The sequence below is a fragment of the Hemitrygon akajei genome, chromosome 7 (assembly GCF_048418815.1).
Source record: "Hemitrygon akajei chromosome 7, sHemAka1.3, whole genome shotgun sequence".
In the NCBI taxonomy this organism is placed as follows: Eukaryota; Metazoa; Chordata; class Chondrichthyes; order Myliobatiformes; family Dasyatidae; genus Hemitrygon; species Hemitrygon akajei.
Window position 1 is genome coordinate 146,333,729 of NC_133130.1, and position 20,773 is coordinate 146,354,501.

Consider the following 20,773-nt stretch of genomic DNA (forward strand, 5'->3'; position numbering starts at 1 on the left):
TTTGAAATGTTGAAGTTGCTAGTCTGTCTTTCAATGGTAATTAGAGAAAAAGTATAAAATCACTCACCCTTGACACTCAATATCATTACCGGTTGCAAAGTCTTTCGTCATCAATATCCTTTGAATCACAAATTGACCTGAAATTGAATAGGATCGGGCACACAAATACTGTGGCTACAAAGGCTTGCTATTCTGCTGTTAGCAACACATTGCCTGTCAACAAATGGTCCACTTAATGTGTTAACCTGAACATTCAATTCCCTCTGCCTTCACTGCTACCTTGTGGCTGCCCTGTGTAACATATATAAAATTTACTTCTTGAGCTACTCCAACAAATAAATCATGAAGAAGGATAAGAGCTAGTAGTTCATATGGACACCACATCTGCAGATTCCATGCCAAATTGCAAGCCATCCTGACTTGAATCTTACCATTCCTTCCTGGCCACTGGAATTTAAGTTCACAAACTGAGAGTTTCTGAATGGAAACACCATCCAGAATAGTTTAAGAAGACAGCTTATGATGACTTTCCCAAAGGCAATCAAGGATAGATAGTAAATGTTGGCAGTGCGAATGGTACCCTCATCTTTTAACTGAATAGTGAAATTGAACAATTTTTATATTGAAGAGATGTTTAGATTGTTTTGCACAGTGAGCAAGTTACAAAACTCCTTGTAATTTTCTTTTAAGCTTTATTTACTATAAATCTCTTTGAAGAATAGCCTAGTCCCACAATTTAAAAAAAAATAGAAACTTTGTCCTGTTGGCTTGAAAGGCTGACCTACAGAGAACCTGATGTTCATTTCTTCTTTGTCATGTTTGGAAAGCATGTCTTTGCAACTTCCTTCTCCCCACAGAATGCTACTAAAAGAAGATAATTTGGATTGTTTGTATGTTTACAATTCCTTTATGGTCTCCAAATATAAAAATAAATGCTTACTAGGTTAAGCAAACAATGAATTGGATGGTTTCAAATAAACATTGTCTTATTCATGACTGCATTGACAGGTTCTTTGGGCAGATTTGATATGTAGAAAAGTGCAAAAGAGAGAAGACTTGTGAAATTGAGACTTAAGTATATTGTTGAAAACAAGTAGTGGCACTAATTGTCATCTTCTATGAAATACCTGGCCTAGTAACAGTTATTAGTGGACGATTGAAATAGGAAATCTCTCCCTTTGATTAGCAAAGCAAAGGATATCCAGAAAGATGCTGATATTGGCAAAATGTTTGTTAGTAATGAAAGGTCCCACCAAATAACTTTTCATTGCTTTAAATAATAACCGGAGCTTAAGTTTTTTTTTATAAAAAAGGATCTTTATTTTTAAACAACAGGGATAATGCATATCCATTAAATCCCAACCACTTTTCAATATGCTTGGTTAGTTTTATTAAGATGTGTCAAATGGTATTTTGTAGATTTGTGTGCTTTCTAATATTTATGATATTAAAGTTAATGGAGTGGCTGATTGATTCATTCTGGTTTCTTAATGATGCCAGATAATGTATGTAGATTCACACTCAGGTTCTTCATGGAAGAAATCTGCTAACTTTACCCATTCCTGCCTATGTGTATCTCAAGATCCAGGCACATGGTTGACCCTAACACATTTCACTTGTTTACATTCTGCTTTTAATGTTCTTAGTAACTTCAATGAAGAATTGCCTTACAACCTATATTACTCTTGCATGTCCAAACAATGGCCCTATGCTCAAAGAAGAATAAATGTTTAGATCAATATCAAGATGATTGTTTCTCTGGAATTTATTTGATTATACATTTTGACTAAGGCAAATCTGTTGTGCTTTAAGAGTTAAGAGGCTGTGAGAGAATGGTTATGAAGATGATGTGGCTTTGCAGTGCAAGTACATGATTCATCAGGGAATATCTGACTAAAGGAAATTTTTCAATGTGGTTTTCTAAATCCTTATTGTAAATGTTTTCTTTTATTCAGTTGTTATACTTCAATTGAAGCTTTATCACATTCCCAGTGGAAAACAAATCTTCATAGCCATTACCTTGTGTGACAACAAACTCTGTTTATTCATTTGTTTTCTGAATCACTGTGAATTCAGGATATTGCCAAAGTTATTTTTTTTGTTCCATAGCCACAACAATATAAATAATTGCAAATAATAGGAACCTTATCCAAAAATCAAAAATACAAAAACATCATGGATCTGGCAGCATCCATAAGGAAGTGGGACTTTGTACGTTATGACCCTCCCTTCCGCTCTGCAGGAAATGGCTGCCTGAATTAATCAATGTTTACATTTTTAAAAAATTACTCTAATTTTGATTGCTTCAGAATACTATGGGAATAATGCTCATTATAATAAATATAAACACTCATTTAAAAACCAAAACCTCTGGGAAAATTATCTATGCAGTCTTAATTTGAAATTATTAATCTCTTGAATTAAAAGTTCAAAATTTGAAGTAAATTTATTATCACAGTACATATATGTCACTGTATACTTCCCTGAGATTCATTCTTTTGCTGGCATTCACAGTAAGTACAAAGAAACAATAAAATCCATAAGAAAACTACACACAAAGACGAACAAACAACCAATGTGCAAAAGACAAGTTATACAAATACAAAAAGAAAAACAAAATAACAATAATAATAGATAGATATGTAATAATATTGAGAACATGAATTGTAGAGTCTTTGAAAGTGAGACCATGTGGAATTCAGCTCATTGTTATGATGAGTAAAGTTATCTACTCTGGTTCAGGAGCCTGACGGTTGAGGGTAATAGCTGTTCCTGAACCTCATGATGTGGGACCTAAGGCTCCTGTACCTCTTTCCAGATGGCAGTAGTGTGAAGAGAGCATGGTCTATATTGGCTATTTTAACACAGAATTCCGTTCCATTTTAACAATAGAACACAGCAGACCAGGTAAAATAAAAATGGATTAGATTATTCATTCTGTTTAGCTGGGAAGGTGCACTTTTACTCTGAATGTGAGGCTGGCATTGTAAAAACTAATTAATTTTGGGCCTTTATAACTACTTGTACCCAACAGAGGATGACAAATTCATTCTGTGATTATAGTTAAAAAGAAAAGATGGAATCTGAAATAAAATTTAAATATTAGAACCACCACAATAGATGAGTCATAATTTGCCTGTATTGATAAAGCATTAAAAGATCTCTAGAATATTTCATCAGAATTGACTGAATCCTGTTTGTGTCCTTCAGAATGGTATGACTGTAACATTCACTGCTTATAGGAGATTGGCAGGTCAGGCAGCATCTGTGGATGGAAATAGCGAGTTGACATTTTGGGTTGAGACCCTTCATCTGGACTGACAGATAGAGAGGAGATAGCCAGTATGAAAAAGTGAAATGATAAGTGGATCCAGGTGATAGGTAGATAAATTGAGCTAATTAATGATTTTTAAAACTTGCTGAAAAAATAGTGTACAGTGGAAATAAAGATGTTGCAAATATATGGTGAATTTTCAGTGTAACACTTTCCATTCAATATGTCTCTTTCAAAATGTAAGCTGTCTGTCAAACATTTAGATTAATAATTTTGTTAAATCTGACATTTTGCAAATATGTTTTAATTAAAAAGAATTCATTTGTACACTTCATAGAAAACGTACCTGGAAACATTAGAGAAAAACGTACTGGTTATAAAAGTTAAAGCATCAGAGGGAATACTGCTTATCTAGTATTGCAGATACGGTATTATCCAACAACTGATAGTCATACTTAGAAGATGTATGTTACTATGTGTGCCTAGTACATACGGTGCTTAATTACTATACATCACATGTTACGTATATGATTGGTTCAGGTAAGTGACGTTGAGGTTAAAGATCAGCCACGGTTTTATTAGATAGCAGAGTAGACATGAGGGTTAAATGACCTACTGCTCTTATTTAGTTTGTCTATTGATCTGTAACGGCACAAGAAGAAATCAGTTTGTGCAGAGTGGGAAGTAAGTTAATAATGATGTATGATAATGATGCAGTGTTTTTTGTCCACTGCTGTCATGTTGAAAATGTTCAGAAGCTGAGGTTTGTAGCTCTGACTTTTGTGTTTTTATTCTTCAGCTGGAAACTGTTCCAAAGCCCTTGACTGTGCAATAAAACGAAGAGAATCTTGCACATCTGGATTGAAGGGTTGTGGGTCGTGTCTCCCTGAGTTTATTGAAGATGAGAAAGGAAATTGTGTACAGAAGCACTCTGTACAGCAAGGTTAGTAATGCAAAAGTTTGAATTCTATCTTTTATGGAAGCCTGTATATCTACTTCTACATTTTGGGCAGAGGATGAGCTGTGTTTAAAGGCCTGAGAGAAGTTGTTTACTATTTTTCCTTCCACATTCAAACTGTTTTCAGTATATCTGGCTTGTTTTATTGGATAAAATGTGGTTCTTTCATCCATTCTGCTTAAATTGTGTAATTCTGATTATCTCCTTGAAATGATCAAAGTTGACAGGTTCCTTACTAACCTGGCTTCAATGTAACTACAAAACATTTTTCTGCCCTTTTGCATTGGCCTCAAGCTACTCAGTTGCAGCATCATCAGCCAGGAAGAGCTGGGACTGGTCACTCAATGCTACTCTTGCGTGCGATGCCCTTATTATGAAATGTGTTATTTGTTGTAAAAAAAAAATCAATTGACTTGGTATGACTTCCCTTTGAAATTAATATGCATCATCAAAACAATTTTATTTAAATTTAAAAATTGTACTTTTTTAAAGGTAGTTTTCGTTTAAAGGCTACAACTATGACATGCTTCTATTGGGACTGAGGGCTGAGATGTTGAAGTAGAAAAGCCACCATAAACACCAGAAAGTCTGCAGATGCTTGAAATCCAAAGCAACACAACCAAAATGCTGGAGCAACTATCTAGTAGCATCTACTAGATAGTCAATGTTTCACTTTCCAGCTAGCCTCCTTCCCCTCCCCCACCCCCACCTTTTTATTCTGGTGTCTTCCCCCTTCCTTTCCTGTCCTGAAGAAGGGTCTCAGCCTGAAATGTCGACTGTCTATTCATTTCCATTGATGCTGCCTGATCTGTTGTGTTGTGTTCCTCCGTTGAGATTGGTAAAAGCACCAAATTTCTTGGTGTTCACTTGGTGGAGGATCTCACCTGGTCGCTCAACACCAATGCCATAGCCAAGAAGGCCCAGCAGTGTCTCTACTTTCTGTGAAGGCTGAGGAAAGTCCATCTCCCACCTCCCCATCCTCATCACATTCTACAGAGGATGTATTGAGAGCATCCTGAGCAGCTGCATCACTGCCTGGTTGGGGAATTGCACCGTCTCAGATTGCAAGACTCTGCAGCGGATAGTGAGGTCAGCTGAGAAGATCATCACGGTCTCTCTCCCCGCCGTTACAGTCATTTACATCACATGCTGCACCCACAAAGCTAACAGCATTGTGAAGGACCCCACGCACCCCTCATACGAACTCTTCTCCCTCCTGCCTTATGGCAAAAGGTAACAAAGCATTCGGGCTCTCACGACCAGACTGTGCAACAGTTTCTTCCCCCAAGCCATCAGACTCCTCAATCCCAGAGTCTAGACTGACATCTACATCATTTATTATTATATTGAAGTCTGTCCTCTACTGTGCCTATTGTCTTGTTTATTATTTATTTATTTATTTATTTATTAATTAATTATTGTACTGCCCTGCACTGCTTTGTGCACTTTATGTAGTCCTGTGTAGGTCTGTAGGCTAGTGTAGTTTTTTTATGTCATTTTTACATAGTCTAGTGTAGTTTTGTGTTGTTTCATGTAGCACCATGGTACTGGAGGAACGTTGGTTTGTTTTTACTGTGTACTGTACCAGCAGTTTATGGTCAAAATGACAATAAAAAACAACTTGACTTCTTCCATTATTTGTGTTGCCAAATGGATGAGTTTGTCACAGTTCCATTTTTTTCCTTCTAAATTTAATGAAATAAGAGTACCAGTAAGGAAAGGGTTTGAGGAGGGATACAATTCAACACACTGATAACTTACAGAAGATGTCTGGTGGAAATTTTTGTCGAGTCCAGGTATCACAGGCAATTGTTGAGAGTTAATCCTAATTAAATACAGGTTCCCTTGGAGTTAAACTGCTCTTCTGCCTCAGGGTGAAACTGAGCAGCTGTTCCAAAGATATCTCCTAATGGTGTTAAGGCCATATTGATTGCATTGTTAATAATCTGAATGCCCAGCTTTATGTAGTACAAACCTCTGGCAGACTGGGACAAATTACGCGTTATGCTGTATTGACTGTAATTGTGAAAAATATATGTTTTGGTTACAGCTGTTCAATTATTTATATCAACAATAGACAGAAGTGTGATGAATTATAGAATGATGATTGAGGCTTCAATTAGGAAAATATTATAGCTTTGTTCACTGTAAGAGACTTGCTCCAAACATTTCTCAACTGCTTTGTTGATGTAAAATCTAGTCAAGCATGTTTTTATTCGGGAATAAAGCTAAGTAAGAATACAGAATATGGAAATATTAGTCATGTCCTCATCTGGCATTTGTGCCATGACCTTTATCATCAGGGTTTGTTGATAAAATTGAGCAGAAGGAATTTAGGCTGATTTATGTTGGGGTTAGGAATGCTCTTATTACTTGTTGTGCATTTCCTAGCATTTACTCACCAAGGAGGCTTTAAGAACATTCTTGAACATTATCCTGTGACCACCTGATATCACTTCTCATGAGAGATTGGAATTTCAAGAATGCAGTTGCAGGATTAAATTACTTGGCCTTTCAAACTGCCCTACCTATCAATTGGATCATGGCTTATCAACTCCAGGCCTCAGCTCCAACTGTGTACCAGATTCCCATCACTTAATCTTTCAAAAATCTACCTACTTTAATATGGAGTAGTACAGAACAGGAACTCTCCCTTTGGCCCACAATGTCTGTACCAGATGCAATACCAAATTAAACTAAACCTCTGCCATCTGCACATCCTATACCTATCTTAAATACCTCTACTATATCTGCTTCCACCAATATCCCTGGGAGTCCATTCCTGGCACCTGTCTAAAACAAAATGCCCCAAATATCTCCCATAAACTTTCTCCATCACCTTAAATGTCTGTCCTCTAGTACTTGACATTTCAACCCCGACAGAACGATTCTGACTGCCAACCCTATCTGTGTTTTTCATAATTTTATAAACTTCTATCAAGTTTCCCCTTAGCCTCTGCTCCAAAGTAAGCAACCCAAGTTTGTCCAACTTCATCTTGTAGCTCATAACAGCTAATCCAGGTGGCATTCTGGTTAATGTCTTCTGTACCCTGCAGATCCTTCCTCTTAAGGGGTGGATTGCACATAGAATTATTTTCTCTTTAATTGCCCTACTGATACATCATTTACAAATCTCTGGGGTAGAGAATTAGAAATTCATTACCTTCTGTAAGAAGAAATTTCTATAGAACTCAAGAGATCGGGCATCTAGATGCAGGCATGTGAAGAATCCTAGCCAAAAATATCAAAGAGGATAGAATTTTTTTCAGATATATGAAGAGTAAAAGAGGGGCAAAAGTAGATACTGGACCACTGGAAAATGACACTGGAGCTGTAATAATGGGGGACAAGGAAATAGCAGATGAACTTAAGTATTTTACATCAGTCATCACTGTGGAAGGCAGGAGCATAATGCCAGAAATTCAAGAGTGTCAGGAGTCAGAAGTGAGTGTAGTAGTTAACTAAAGAGAAGGTACTTTGGAAACTGAAAGATCTGAAGGTAGATAAATCACCTGGACCAGATGGATGACACTCCAGGGTTCTGAAAGAGGTAGCAGAAGAGATTGTGGAGGCATTAGTAATGATCTTTCAAGAGTCACTAGATTCTGGAATGGTTCCAGAGGATTGGAATTTGCAAATGTCACATCACCCTTTAAGAAGGGAGAGAGGGAGTCAAAAAAAAGGAAATTATCGGCCAGTTGGCCTGACTTCAGTAGTTGGGAAGATGTTGGAATCCATTATTAGGATGAGGTTTCAAGGTACTTGGAAGTCCATGATAAAGTAGTCTGTATAGTTTTTTTTTAAGGGGGAATCTTGCCCGACAAATCTTTTGGAATCCTTTGAGGAAATAACAGGCAGGATAGACAAAGGAGAGTTGGTAGATGTTGGTTACTTGGATTTCCAGAAGGCCTTTGACAAGGTGCCACAGATGAGGCTGCTAAACAAGATAGGAGTTCTTGGTATTACTAGAAAGATACTAGCATGGATAGAAGATTGGTTAATTGGCAGGAGGCAAGGAGTCAGAATAAAGAGGGCCTATTCTGGTTAGTTGCCAGTGATAAGTGGTGTTCTGTAGGAGTTGGTATTGGAATCGTTTCTTTTCATGTTATATGTCAATGATTTGGATGATGGAATTGGTGGCTTTGTAGCCAGGATTGCAGACGATAGAAAGATAGGTGGAGGGCAGGTAGGGTTGAGGAAACAGGGAATCTGCAGAAGGATTTGGACAGATTGGGAGATGAACAAAGAAGTGGCATATAGAATATAGTGTGGGGAAGTGTATGCTGATGCACTTTGGTAGAAGGATTAAAGGTGTAGACTATTCTCTAAATGGGAAAGAAAAGTCAAAATTCAGAGTTGCAAAGGGACTTGTGAATTCTTGTGCAGTATTCCCTAAAGGTTAACTTGCAGGTAGAGTCTGTGGTAAGGAAGGCAAATGAAATGTTAGCATTCATTTTGAAAGACTATAATATGAGCAAAGTGTGATGCTGAGCCTTTGTAGTGGGGTGGTCAGACTGTACTTGGAGTATTATAAGCAGTTTTGGGCCCTTTGTGTAAGAGAAGATGTGCTGGCATTGGAGACAGTTCAGACGAGGTTCACGAGAGAATGATTCCAGGATGTTTGATGGCTCTGGGTCTGTATTCGATGGAGTTTAGAAGAATGAGGGGGATCTCACTGAAACCTATCGAATATGGAAAGCTCGAGACAGAGTGGATTTAGGGAGCAAACATGAGGAAATCTGCAGATGCTGGAAATTCAAGCAACACACACAAAATGCTGGTGGAACACAGCAGGCCAGGCAGCATCTATAGGGAGAAGCACTGTCGACGTTTCAGGCTGAGACCCTTCGTCAGGACTAACTGAAAGGAAAGATGGTAAGAGATTTGAAAGTAGGAGGGGGAGGGGAAAATGCGAAATGATAGGAGAAGACCGGAGGGGGTGGGGTGAAGCTGAGAGCCAGAAAGCTGATTGGCAAAAGGGATACAGAGCTGGAGAAAGGAAAGGATCGTGGGACGGGAGGCCTAGGGAGAAAGAAAGGGAGCACCAGAGGGAGATAGAGAACAGGCAGAGTGATGGGCAGAAAGAGAGGGGAAAAAAGGAGGGGGGGAAAAACTAAATATATCAGGGATGGGGTACTCTCTTACTATCTTTCCTTTCAGTTAGTCCTGACGAAGGGTCTCGGCCCGAAACGTCAACAGTGCTTCTCCCTATAAATGCTGCCTGGCCTGCTGTGTTCCACCAGCATTTTGGATATAGGGAGGACGTTTCCTATAATGGGTGAGTTTAGGACCAGAGGGCACAGCCTCAGAATAGAGGGATGTCCATTTAAAACAGTTGAGAAGGAATTTCATGAGCCAGAAGGTGGTGAATCTGTGGAATTCATTGCCATGGATAGCTGTGGAGGCCAAGTAATTGAGTATACTTGAAGCAGAGATTGATAGGTTCTTGATTAGCCAGGATGTCAAATGTTACAGTAAGGAAGCAGGAGAATGAGGTTGAGAGGGATAATAAATCAGCCATGATAGAATGGTGGAGAAGACTCAATGGGCTGAGTGGCGTAAATCTATTCCCAGGTAGGATGTGTTATAATTTAAATGTTAATTCTCTGTTTAATTCTTTGAATCTCCATAATAGATATTAATCCTGTCAATAAAAGGTGCTATTAACGTATCTGCAAAGTATCAGTTCACTTCAAAGGCTGGGTTGTAGGATGTATTTCAGTCGTAGTCTGCCATTGATTTGAGCATTCGAAGGGCAAAACCAGCCATAGACTGTCTGTGCTCACTCATACGAGGAAAATTATGGCGGGGTTTTGCGCTCATCAGGGTTGCCATTAAGTGTTTGTCATTTGGCTTGGCTAAGGGTTGAGGCAATGATGTCAATAAATCTTGAGTGCTTTTGCAATTATTCAAGAAAGCTCGGAGGATGAAACAGCTTTAGAGATGAAGGCACAATAGTGACAAGGATCTCTGGCTGAGGGCTGCATATCTATAAATCTATTTTTCCTTGGTAATGGGCTCTGCAAATAGGATGTACAATACAAAAGAACAGATTTTCTCTCAAAAATAAAATGACAATATCAAGCTTCAGTTCTCTTGCTTCTAAGGTAAAGAGAGCTGAACTATAATATGACTGCATTACCATTAACAATATGGTAGCAACACGACCACTACTGACTAAAAGCTGGCTCTTCATTAGACAGAAGATCAAGGTCTGCATACAAAAATCTAGAAATTGTTTGATGATGTCAACCTTCTCCCATCTATTAGTACAGTATAGTGGGGTGCCAATTACAGATCTGAGATGCAGTCTTTTTTTAAAATTACATTCTTCATGGGCAGTGAGTTCTCACTCTTCGGAACTCACCAAGTGGCTTGCATTTCAGGATCTCCAGGAGCGGCTTGGAAGACGACACCTTTAGGGTGCAGCCCTGTGGATGCACACACGCGCTCTTGCTCTCTCTCTTTCTCTCTCACATATGCTCTCCCCTCTCTCTCAGAGTTTCATTCTTATTTTGTTCTAAATCCAATACTTGAATGAATGTTGTGAGTCAGCATAAAACTATGTTCCTCTTGGACAACTTCAAAATAATTATAGAAGTTAAATTTGTTTGAAGCACCTTGTGCTTCGGCATTTGGTTTCCCCTCCAAAAAGACCTTTACTGTTAAAGCACAGTGCACAACCCCCTTCCTCCACCCCTGGAAATCACCCAGCTGCTGAATGGCCAGCTCCTTTCCATGGTGGGGAAGGGTGTGGCTGTATGTGGAACACACAAAATGATTTTTCAGTCTGGAGGGGTTGACTTTTGACTGCTGTTTTCCAGAGGGAGCAAGTACAGTCTGAAAACAGCAAACTGCAAGACACAGGTGAGGGCATTGCCTGAAAGTTTATAGTGACAATAGGAATCCAGAGAGTCTGCAGGAATTCCAAGCTCCATTATGCCTGCAGGATAATAGGGTGTATGGAGCTGAGTTGACCTAATGCATTTGTTAAAGTCTTTAACAGTTGCACAAAAAGCATTGTTGAGGATCCCTTCCACCTGTCCCACAATCTCTTTGACCCACCACTGTCAGGACAGAGGTACAGGAGCATTTGGACTAAGACTGCCAGACTGGGTAACAGCTTCTTCCCCCAGACTAATGAATGCCCCGTCACCACCAAGATCTCATTGCTAGGACAGTGAGCTTTCTGTTACTGTACTGTTTACTGCTTACCTGAACTACACACTTCACATGCATTTTGAATTATATGTTATGAATTTATTTGATAATAAGTTCACGGGGGGAAAGCCCCTAACATTGGCGATCACACTGATATGTGTATTATAGGTGCACCGTGGTCTCAGGAATATTGTTTCATTTGGTTGTAACTGTACAGTCAGATGACAATAAACTTGAACATTGCTGCTGCCTTTTCCCTTTAATGCTGCTACATTGTTCAATGAATCATCTCTCATATAGACAACAGTGTGCTCATGATGGAGGCTGCCCTGCCGCTGGGTCGGTATTAGCAGAGTGCGGATGGGTCAGCTTGAGGTTCCAAGGTGCTGCATCGTTGATCTGTTTCTTTGTGAAAGCAGAAACTTAAGATATCAGCTGTTCTGTTGCCAGAGTGTTGACTGTAGTTGGCACTGTTATTTTTGGAATAGCAGTAATGACCGTCATGGTTTTGTATGATGCCCTGCTTGACGTGTAGGACCATTTTATACATTCATTTTAATAGGCCAGACAACACACCAAACATTCCAGTTTGTCCCTTGTGATCTTGATCTGATTCCTCTGGGACAGTAGTACTGCCAACTAAGCTAACTTTAGGCAAGCTATTACAATAGATGTCTGCTTTTCCTACCTGACTGCGGCTACCATCTCCTTTCTTGCGTTACGTCTGTTTAACTTGCTCTCTGCTTTCATTGTGCTTAACTAGGTTTGATGCAATGACGTAGAGTGTCAATCCTCACCCTCATTAACCGTTGGAAGCTTTAATCCTCAAAGTCTTGCTCTTTCTTCATCTCTCAGTGTGATCTCCAATGTTGTACACTTCCCCCATGAACCTGCAATAAATCTCCAGCAAATATCAAAATCAAGATTGCACCTCCACAGGAAACTTCTATCCATGCATCTAATTTTCCATGCCTTATTAAAAGGTTTGTGTTTATACCAGCACTAGCTGCTGCACCTGGTGTTGTTCCAGTTATGCTGGCAATCACGATGTTTGAATTTGTATGTTTGAATTATATTGTATATAATTGGCTAAAGTTATGTAATTTAACTAAAGTTACAAATAAGAATATTCATATGAAAAATGTCAATACTAAAATTACATTTAATGTAGTTCTCTTTAAATAAGCAGGTACCTACCTACGCACCATTTGTAAATTGACGATTTTGATAGTGAAGTGCTTTAGAGTCCTTCACTATTGAAATCACAAGTTTACACCTGGTTCATAGATTCAAAAGAAAGAAATACAGTGTAAAACAAAATGCATAGATTGTTTGAATCTAATTCTGGACCAACCAATATATAGCTGAAAAGTATAAAGTTTTGTACTTTGTTAATCTCATTGCAAAACTAAGTTCAATTGGGAACTGAAGGCACTTGAATTGAAAAGGCAGATCAAATGGAATAATTGACACCTGAGGGACAAAGTCATTTTCTCCAATGGCATTACCAGTAATTATAGTGTCATGGTAATATTTGAATAATAATCTTGTACATTGCAAAGTATTGGTGGATGCAAGTTCCTAAAATAATAGGAGGTTTTTTTTTGATTCATGATAATATGGTGGCATGCCAGGTGGTAACAGATTTCAAAAATTCACCAGGAAAAAGTACAGTCTCTTCAATGTCTGTCCCATTGTCAGTATATATATTTTGGGTGCTAAAATTGCTGTTCAATACAACATTGATAATTCAACTATTATTGAGTAACTTTTGAGAAAATGACTTAAATCAGATCATGAAATGATGTCTCAATTTGGCACGTTTTAAATCAAAATAACTTCTGCTGTGACTTGTTTAATTTCTCCACTTCCTAATTTAAGTAAATTTGAAGCAAACTGCTTTGCCAACAGGGATTGTCTGCCAAACCCATCATATATTATTTTTTAAGAGTATTTGTTTAACAATTCCCCAAATATATGATGCTTTAATACAGGTTTTTAATTCATATACTGAAATATCTAGTGGAATTACAGGTAGCATTTGACAAAAATCCACAGGTAACATTGAAGTAACATCACACATTAATTATTGTCTAAGGTAATGATACAACGTTCAATTTAATTTACATTGACTGTTTTGTGAGCCATTGTGCATTCATTCCAGACAATAAGTTCACAATTTTGTGGAATTTATTCTTTTACATTTCCCCTACAGTTCACATCTTGGAGTCTCCACGTTTATCAGATTTAAAGGAAGTTTAAAAGTTAAACTAGCGATTTTCCTCACTTTCAAAAGTGTTGAACAATTGCTAAACATGCTATGACCAGGGCAATTTTATTTTGCTTTTGGACTTTAACCAAAAGTAGACTAATGAGAAAGGATTTTCCCATTCTATCAAAATAAATGGCTTCCTGGGCATTTGTAAGCAACTTCAACAGTAGTAGCTAAGGCATTTATTTAGCATATCTTGGTTGATTCTTTCTTTTGGATATATTCATACAATTTGTTTAAATTATAGCAGATCTTCAACAGAAAAGTGGTGTTCAAATTTTTAGTTTCTCTTTGTTGTTTGGATAAAATGAAAGTATTTGGGTCACATCCACCCAGATACTTAATGCCTCTGAAAGATCTCTGGGGGAAAAAATCATTTACAATGTTATTTTTGGCAGTATCTTGTTGTTAGGATTGTTAATTTTGCAGTTTTGCAAAATGTTTAGAAAGTTTTGAAAGACTACACTTAAGTCATTTACAATCTGCGCATCCATTGTTTTTATTAAATCTAGGAGAACTTGACATTAAGACCCATTAGTTTGCCTAATGATTTTTTTCTAGTGAATGTTTTAAATTTTGCCCTTTTGTCTGTGGATTTGTGTTTGTCTGTTGTGCTTTCAGTATCTTCCATTAGGCCAGATGCAAAATATTTGTTCTAAGTGTGCAGTTTCCTTTTTCCCTGTTATTAATTTGCCAGTTAACTAATAGCTGTGGTTAAAATGCATCCATGATTAGAATCTGGAAATTTGAACAGTAAAAGAACACAAATATTGAAGAGAAAAAGCAGGGCATGACAGCAGATGTTGTAAAGGTCCCTAGAAATTGACCACTCAAGAACCATCCTGAGTTCTGGAAAGAAATGATGCTTAGCTGCCTATAAGTAGTTAATGCATGTAATATGATTCTACATACAAACCAGTCAACTGAAATTGTATGACTGTATTCCAGTGTAATAATCCCATGGATTTAATCATAACCAGATCAAAGGCTGGGTATTCTGCATTATTTCATGCTCCCCAAACCTTTCCATATCCAAGGCATAAATCAGAATCTTAATGGAATATTTTCCATTTGTCTGGCGATGATCCTGTATTGAATTTAATATGTATTTTACTTAATTCCAGTTTCACAAGTGAGGTCTCATTAAAAACCACAAAGAAAGCTTCTGTCTCGGGTGAATTTTAAGAAGATTTTTAACTCTCCGCATAGAATTGAATTGAATTAGAAACATAGAAAACCTACAGCACAATACAGGCCCTTCAGCCCAAAAAGCTGTGCTGAACATGTCCTTACCTTAGAAATTACCTAGGGTTACCCAGAGCCCTCTATATTTCTGAGCTCCATGTATCTGTCCAGGAGTCTCTTAAAAGACCCTATTGTATCCGCCTCTACCACCGTCGCCGGCAGCCCATTCCACGCACTCACCACTCTGAGTGAAAAAAACTTACCCCTGACATCTCCTCTGCACCTACTTTTAAGCACCTTAAAACTGTGCCTTCTTGTGCTAGCCATTTCAGCCCTAGGAAGAAGCCCCTGACTATCCACACGATCAATGCCTCTCATCATCTTATACACCTCTAACACGTCACCTCTCATTCTCCATCGCTCCAAGGAAAAAAGGCCAAGTTCACTCAACCTATTCTCATAAGGCATGCTCCCCAATCCAGGCAACATCCTTGTAAATCTCCTCTGCACCCTTTCTATGGTTTCCACATCCTTCCTGTAGTGAGGCGACCAGAACTGAGCACATACTCCAAGTGGGGTCTGACCAGGTTCCTATATAGCTGCAACATTACCTCTCAGTTCCTAAACTCAGTCCCACGATTGATGAAGGCCAATGCACCGTATGCTTTCTTAACCACAGAGTCAACCTGCGCAGCAGCTTTGAGTGTCTTATGTCCTCAGATCCCAAGATCCCTCTGATCCTCCACACTGCCAAGAGTGTTACCATTAATACTATACTCTGCCATCATATTTGACCTACCAAAATGAACCACTTCATACTTATCTGGGTTGAACTCCATCTGCCATGAATTGACTTTATTTCTTACATCCTTCATGAGGAGTAAAAATCTCCCTGATAACATGATTGGTAAATACACTTGTTCAGTAATTGGTAAGAGATTATTTGAAAGCAACACCGGCATGTTGGTAGCTAGAAACAGCAGGTGGTGTATCTCACCAAGCAATGGGCTGCACATTTAAGATTGTTTTTAATGTAAGAGAGGGAAATCAGAGTGAGAAGTGTTGCAGACTGTTCACTAGTTTTTGGTGAACTGTTACACCATAATCTAGGCAGAACTTTAATGTAGTATTTGGTGTTGAGATGTTTCTTCCTCAAATTTTTAATCAGTTTTGGTGGTAAATTGGACAGAAGGAAAATAAAATAAGGATTGTTACAAATAGCTTTCGAAGTTTATGAAAGAAATACAGTGCCAGCTAAACACTTGCAGGTAGCATCTTCATAAGTTACTGTGGTTGCTGTAGAGAAGAAAAGATTGTTTTTTCTCTTCCACACTTCATTTACTCACCAAATGCTTGTCTAGAAATTAGATTTTTTGTATTAGGTGATTCAATTTAATTGAAGAATAATTCAAATGTTCCACAAAGTTTCCAGTTGTCCATCTGGTTCTTCAGTATGTCAGTGTGTTTTTCAACTGGAGAGCCTCGATGTGCATGCATGACATCACATGAGTGGTCTACAGGCAACGTGGATCACATACAGATGTTAGCCTTTGCAGGGCATGCAAAATCTTCTTCAGCATTATGTAAGATGGAATTTTCTGACCAGAACCTAATCTATGGACCCTGGTGCCAGACCTCAAATTAGTCCCCAGTTTTAAGTACTTAGCTGATCATTCACCCTTCCTCGACTACTCATCTCCTGACTCAAATCTTCTGATTCCCAACTCCTAATGCAGTGGAGCATACAAAGTAGTTTTTCTTTAGTATAAGGCTTATTTGGTTGCATACAGCTTGAGCACCTTCAAACAATGTCATAAGGTCTGACACGCATGTCTAATATGCCATTTCATTTTTGGACTGTAGATTTTGATATAACATTTTCATAACTACAGTTATCCTTTCTCTATTCCTTGTTTTGGTTCAGTGAAACTGAAAGCCTTCAAGTTTACTGTCTAAAGGCTAGGATAGCTAATTTTAAAAGCATAGAATGACATTCACTTTTGTATCTTCTGTAGTTCTTTTGTTTTACAATGACATTTTTAGAATAGAGCCACTTAGAGGCAACATAGAAGTACTGCATGTTTTAGAGATAGATTTTTCTAATCAAAAAGCTCAGTTATTCAACTATTTATAGAAAAGTCACCTGGACTAGATGGGCTCTGTCCCGGGGTTCTGAAAGAGGTAGATGAAGGCATTAATAGTGATCTTTCAAAAATCACTAGATTCTGGAATGGTTCAGGAAGTCTGTAAAATGGCAAGAAGAGAAGAGAAGTGACATTAAGAAGGAAATGAGGTAAAAGACAGGAAATTACAGGCCAGTTAACCTGATTTCAGTGGTTGACAAGATGGTAGTCCATTTATTAAGGATGAGTTCTTAGGGTACTCAGAGGCACACAATAAAATAGGCCAAAGTCAGCATAAATTCTTTAAAGGAAAATCTTGCCTCACATATCTTTGGAATTTTTTGAGGAAATAACAGGTAGGATAAACAAATGAAAGTTCATGGATACTGTATTGGTTACTTGAGTTTCAGAAGGTCTTTTACGTGCTGCATTTGAGGCGGCTGAACAAACTAAGAGTCCATGGTATGACAGGAAAGATACTAGCATGGACAGAAGATTGGCTAACTGGCAGGAGGCAAAGGGTGGGAATAAAGGGTGTCCTTTCCGGTTGGCTGCCAGTGATTGTGGTTTTCTGCCAGGGTCAGTGTTGGATCTGTTACTTTCATGTTATATGTTAATGATCTGGATGATTGACTTGATGACTTTGTGGCCAAGTATGTGGATGATACAAAGATTGGAGGGGTGGGTAGAGCTGAGGAAGCAGAGAGTCTGCAGAAGGACCTGGACAGATCAGGAGAATGGGTAAAGAAGTGGCAGATGGAATACAGTGTAGGGAAGTGTATGATCATGCACTTTGGTAGAAGGAATAAAGGCATGGACTATTTTCTAAATTGGGAGCAAATTCAGAAATCAGAAGTGCAGAGGGAGTTGGGAATCCTCATATAGGATTCCCAAAAGGTTAACCTGCAAGTTGCAAGGCAAATACAATGAGTTATTCAAGTGTATTAGAATATAAAAATAAGGATGTGATGCAAAGGCTTTACAAGGCACTTGGAGTATTGTGTGCAATTATGGGCCCCAAATCCAAGAAAGAATATGCTGACATTAGAGAGAGTCCAGAGGACATTCACAAGAATTATCCTGAAAATGTAAGTGCTAATGAGGAGTGCTTGATGACTCTGCGCCTATACTCACTGGAATTTATAAGAATGGGGGGGGGGGGGGGGGAGTCTCATTGAAACTTACCAAATATTGAAAGGCCTTAATAGAATGGACTTGGATATGATGTTTCCAATAGTAGGGAGTCTACGAACAGGGGGCACAGCCCCACAATAGAAAAATGTGTCTTGAGAACAAAGATAAGAAGTAATTTCTGCAGCCAGAGGGTGATGAATCTGTGGAATTCATTGCCACAGTCAACTGTGGAGGCAGAGTCATTGGGTATATTTAAAGTGGTTGGTAGTTTCTTGATTAGTAAGGGTGTCAAAGGTTTTGGGATGGGGTGGGAGGGTAGACTGGAGAATAGGGTTGAGATGAAAAATAAATCAGCCGTATTGAATAATGGAACAGACTCAGTGGGCCGAATGGTCTAATTCTACGCCTGTATCTAATTATCTTGACAACGAACAATAAGGTCAAGCATTCTGTATTGAAGTTTGAAATCCTCATAATTTAACCTGACTCCTGAGATGACTTAGCCATTCTGAATATCAAAAGAGGGCCATTGAAATGTTGTTTTAAAAAAATAACTATGTACGTTTTTCAATTTTTTCCCGTATTTGTACTTCTCCACAAAGCTTGACAGGACAATAATCATTAACAAAGTAATCACAGATATGCAAATTTAGATGCTGTGACTAAATTAAAAATATAAAAAAATACAAATAAAGCACTTGTTAATCATGGATAACAGCTATGATTTATTACCTGCTCTTGGGTGGCACTTATAAGAGTATTTAAATACTGAAAGAGCACTTGAGCAACCTTGGCATTCACCCCATCACATGCACTCAGTGACCACTTTATAAGGTATACCTGGGCACTTGCTCATTAATATAAATATCTAATCAGCCAATCATGTGGCAGCAACTCAATGCATAAAAGCATACAGACATGATCAAGAGGTTCAGTTGTTGTTCAGACCAATGAACTGAGGAAGGAATGTGATGTAAGTGACTTTGACTGTGGTGTATTGCTGGTGCGATACAGGGTGATCTGAGTATCTCAAAGTGCTGATCTCCTGGGATTTTTATGCACAACAGTCTCTCAAGTTTACAGAGAATGGTGCGGAAAAACAAAAAAAAAATCTGGGGCAAAAATGCCGTGTTAATGAGAGAGATTTTTACAGAACTGCCCAATGACCTTTTAATTCCATTCAAATTTGTTGTCAGAATTTTACCTTTAATGATTTTTTTAAGATTTCTCTGATCTCAGGGCCTTGTTCTGAAATGTTTATTTTATAATGTTAACTTGGCTAATACTATTTTGGGAAACACCATAGAGACTTGGCTCAGAACTCATCAGTCAAATAATTTTGAGGTTTCTTATTGCAGAGAATCATAAATAATATTGTTGGAATGAATTAACCACAATAATCTTCCACAACCTTTTCACCTAACTAATTTATCTTGGGGGTGTGTGGGGAAGAGGGGGTGAAGAGCTTTACCAAGGGAATAAACATGAAACAAGGGTTCATTTGAGGGAAGTAGGCAACTCAAACTTCAAGGGAACCAAAAATGCAAGAATGCTGGTTTTTTAAAACAATTTGCATGGGTGGTTATCGTGATCTGTATGTATTATGTGGGGGGAGTGATAAAATTAACTTTTATCCAACAAGGATATACAAATCCTTTCAAAAAAGTTGGAAGCTATGAATTGCAATTTTGGAACTTGATGAAATGAAAACAAACTTTTAATAAGTTGTGCTTTTCGCAGAACAACTTATTACGATATTCCCTTGTCTCTTTTCCATCTGTATTCATGGCACTTGGTAATTTTGGCTGAAATTGTTGTAAACAGAATTAGTAACATTATTAAAACAGTACAGGAATTATCAGAATCAGGTTTATTATCACTGCCATGTGTCGTGCAATTCGATAACTTAGCAGCAGCAGTTCAATGCAATACATAATCTAGCAGTGGGGGAAAAAAAACCGAGTAAAGCAATTGCATATATTGAATAGATTTTAAATGTGCAAAAACTGAAATACTGTATATTTTTTTTAAAAAGGTGATGTAGTGTCCAAAGATTCAATGTCCATTTAGGAATTGGATGGTGAAAGATAAGAAGTTGTTCCTGAATCACTGATTGTGTGTCTTCAGGCTTCTGTACCTCCTACCTGATGGTAACAGTGAGAAAAGGGTATGTCCTGGGTGCTGTATGTCCTTAAAAATGGACACTGCCTTTCTGAGACAGTGCACCCTAAAGATGCCCTGGGTACTTTGTAGGCTAGTACCCAAGATAGAGCTGACTAGAATTGCAGCTTCTTTCGGTCCTGTGCAGTATCCCCTCCATGCCAGACAGTGATGCAACCTGTCAGAATGCACTCCATGGTACAACTATAGAAGCAGTTGAGTGTATTTGATGACAAATTCCTCATAAAATATAGCCGCTCTCTTGCCTTCTTTATAACTACATTGATATGTTGAGACCAGGTTAGTTCCTCAGAGATCTTGACACCCAGTAATTTTGACATTGCTGAAAATTCATTGAAAACGGGATAAATTAAGAAACAGGCGGCCTAGAAATTCTAATTTAATTGTGCTTGAATGTTTTCTGGTACACCTACCAGGCACTTGTGTTTGAAAATGTAGAAGGGAGTGCCAACAGATCTAGGCCCAGACGGGAGGTAGGGTCACTG

At 38.2% G+C, this 20,773-nt stretch overlaps 1 protein-coding gene across 1 annotated transcript in view; it reads left to right on the forward strand.

Moving 5' to 3' along the window:
• LOC140731026 (neural proliferation differentiation and control protein 1-like) overlaps window positions 1-20,773 on the forward strand; it is a 199,222-nt gene that overhangs the window by 94,060 nt on the left and 84,389 nt on the right. The window contains exon 2 of the mRNA XM_073052206.1: window positions 4,074-4,217. Coding sequence (XP_072908307.1) covers window positions 4,074-4,217 — 144 coding nt within the window. The remainder of the gene's footprint in view (window positions 1-4,073; window positions 4,218-20,773) is intronic.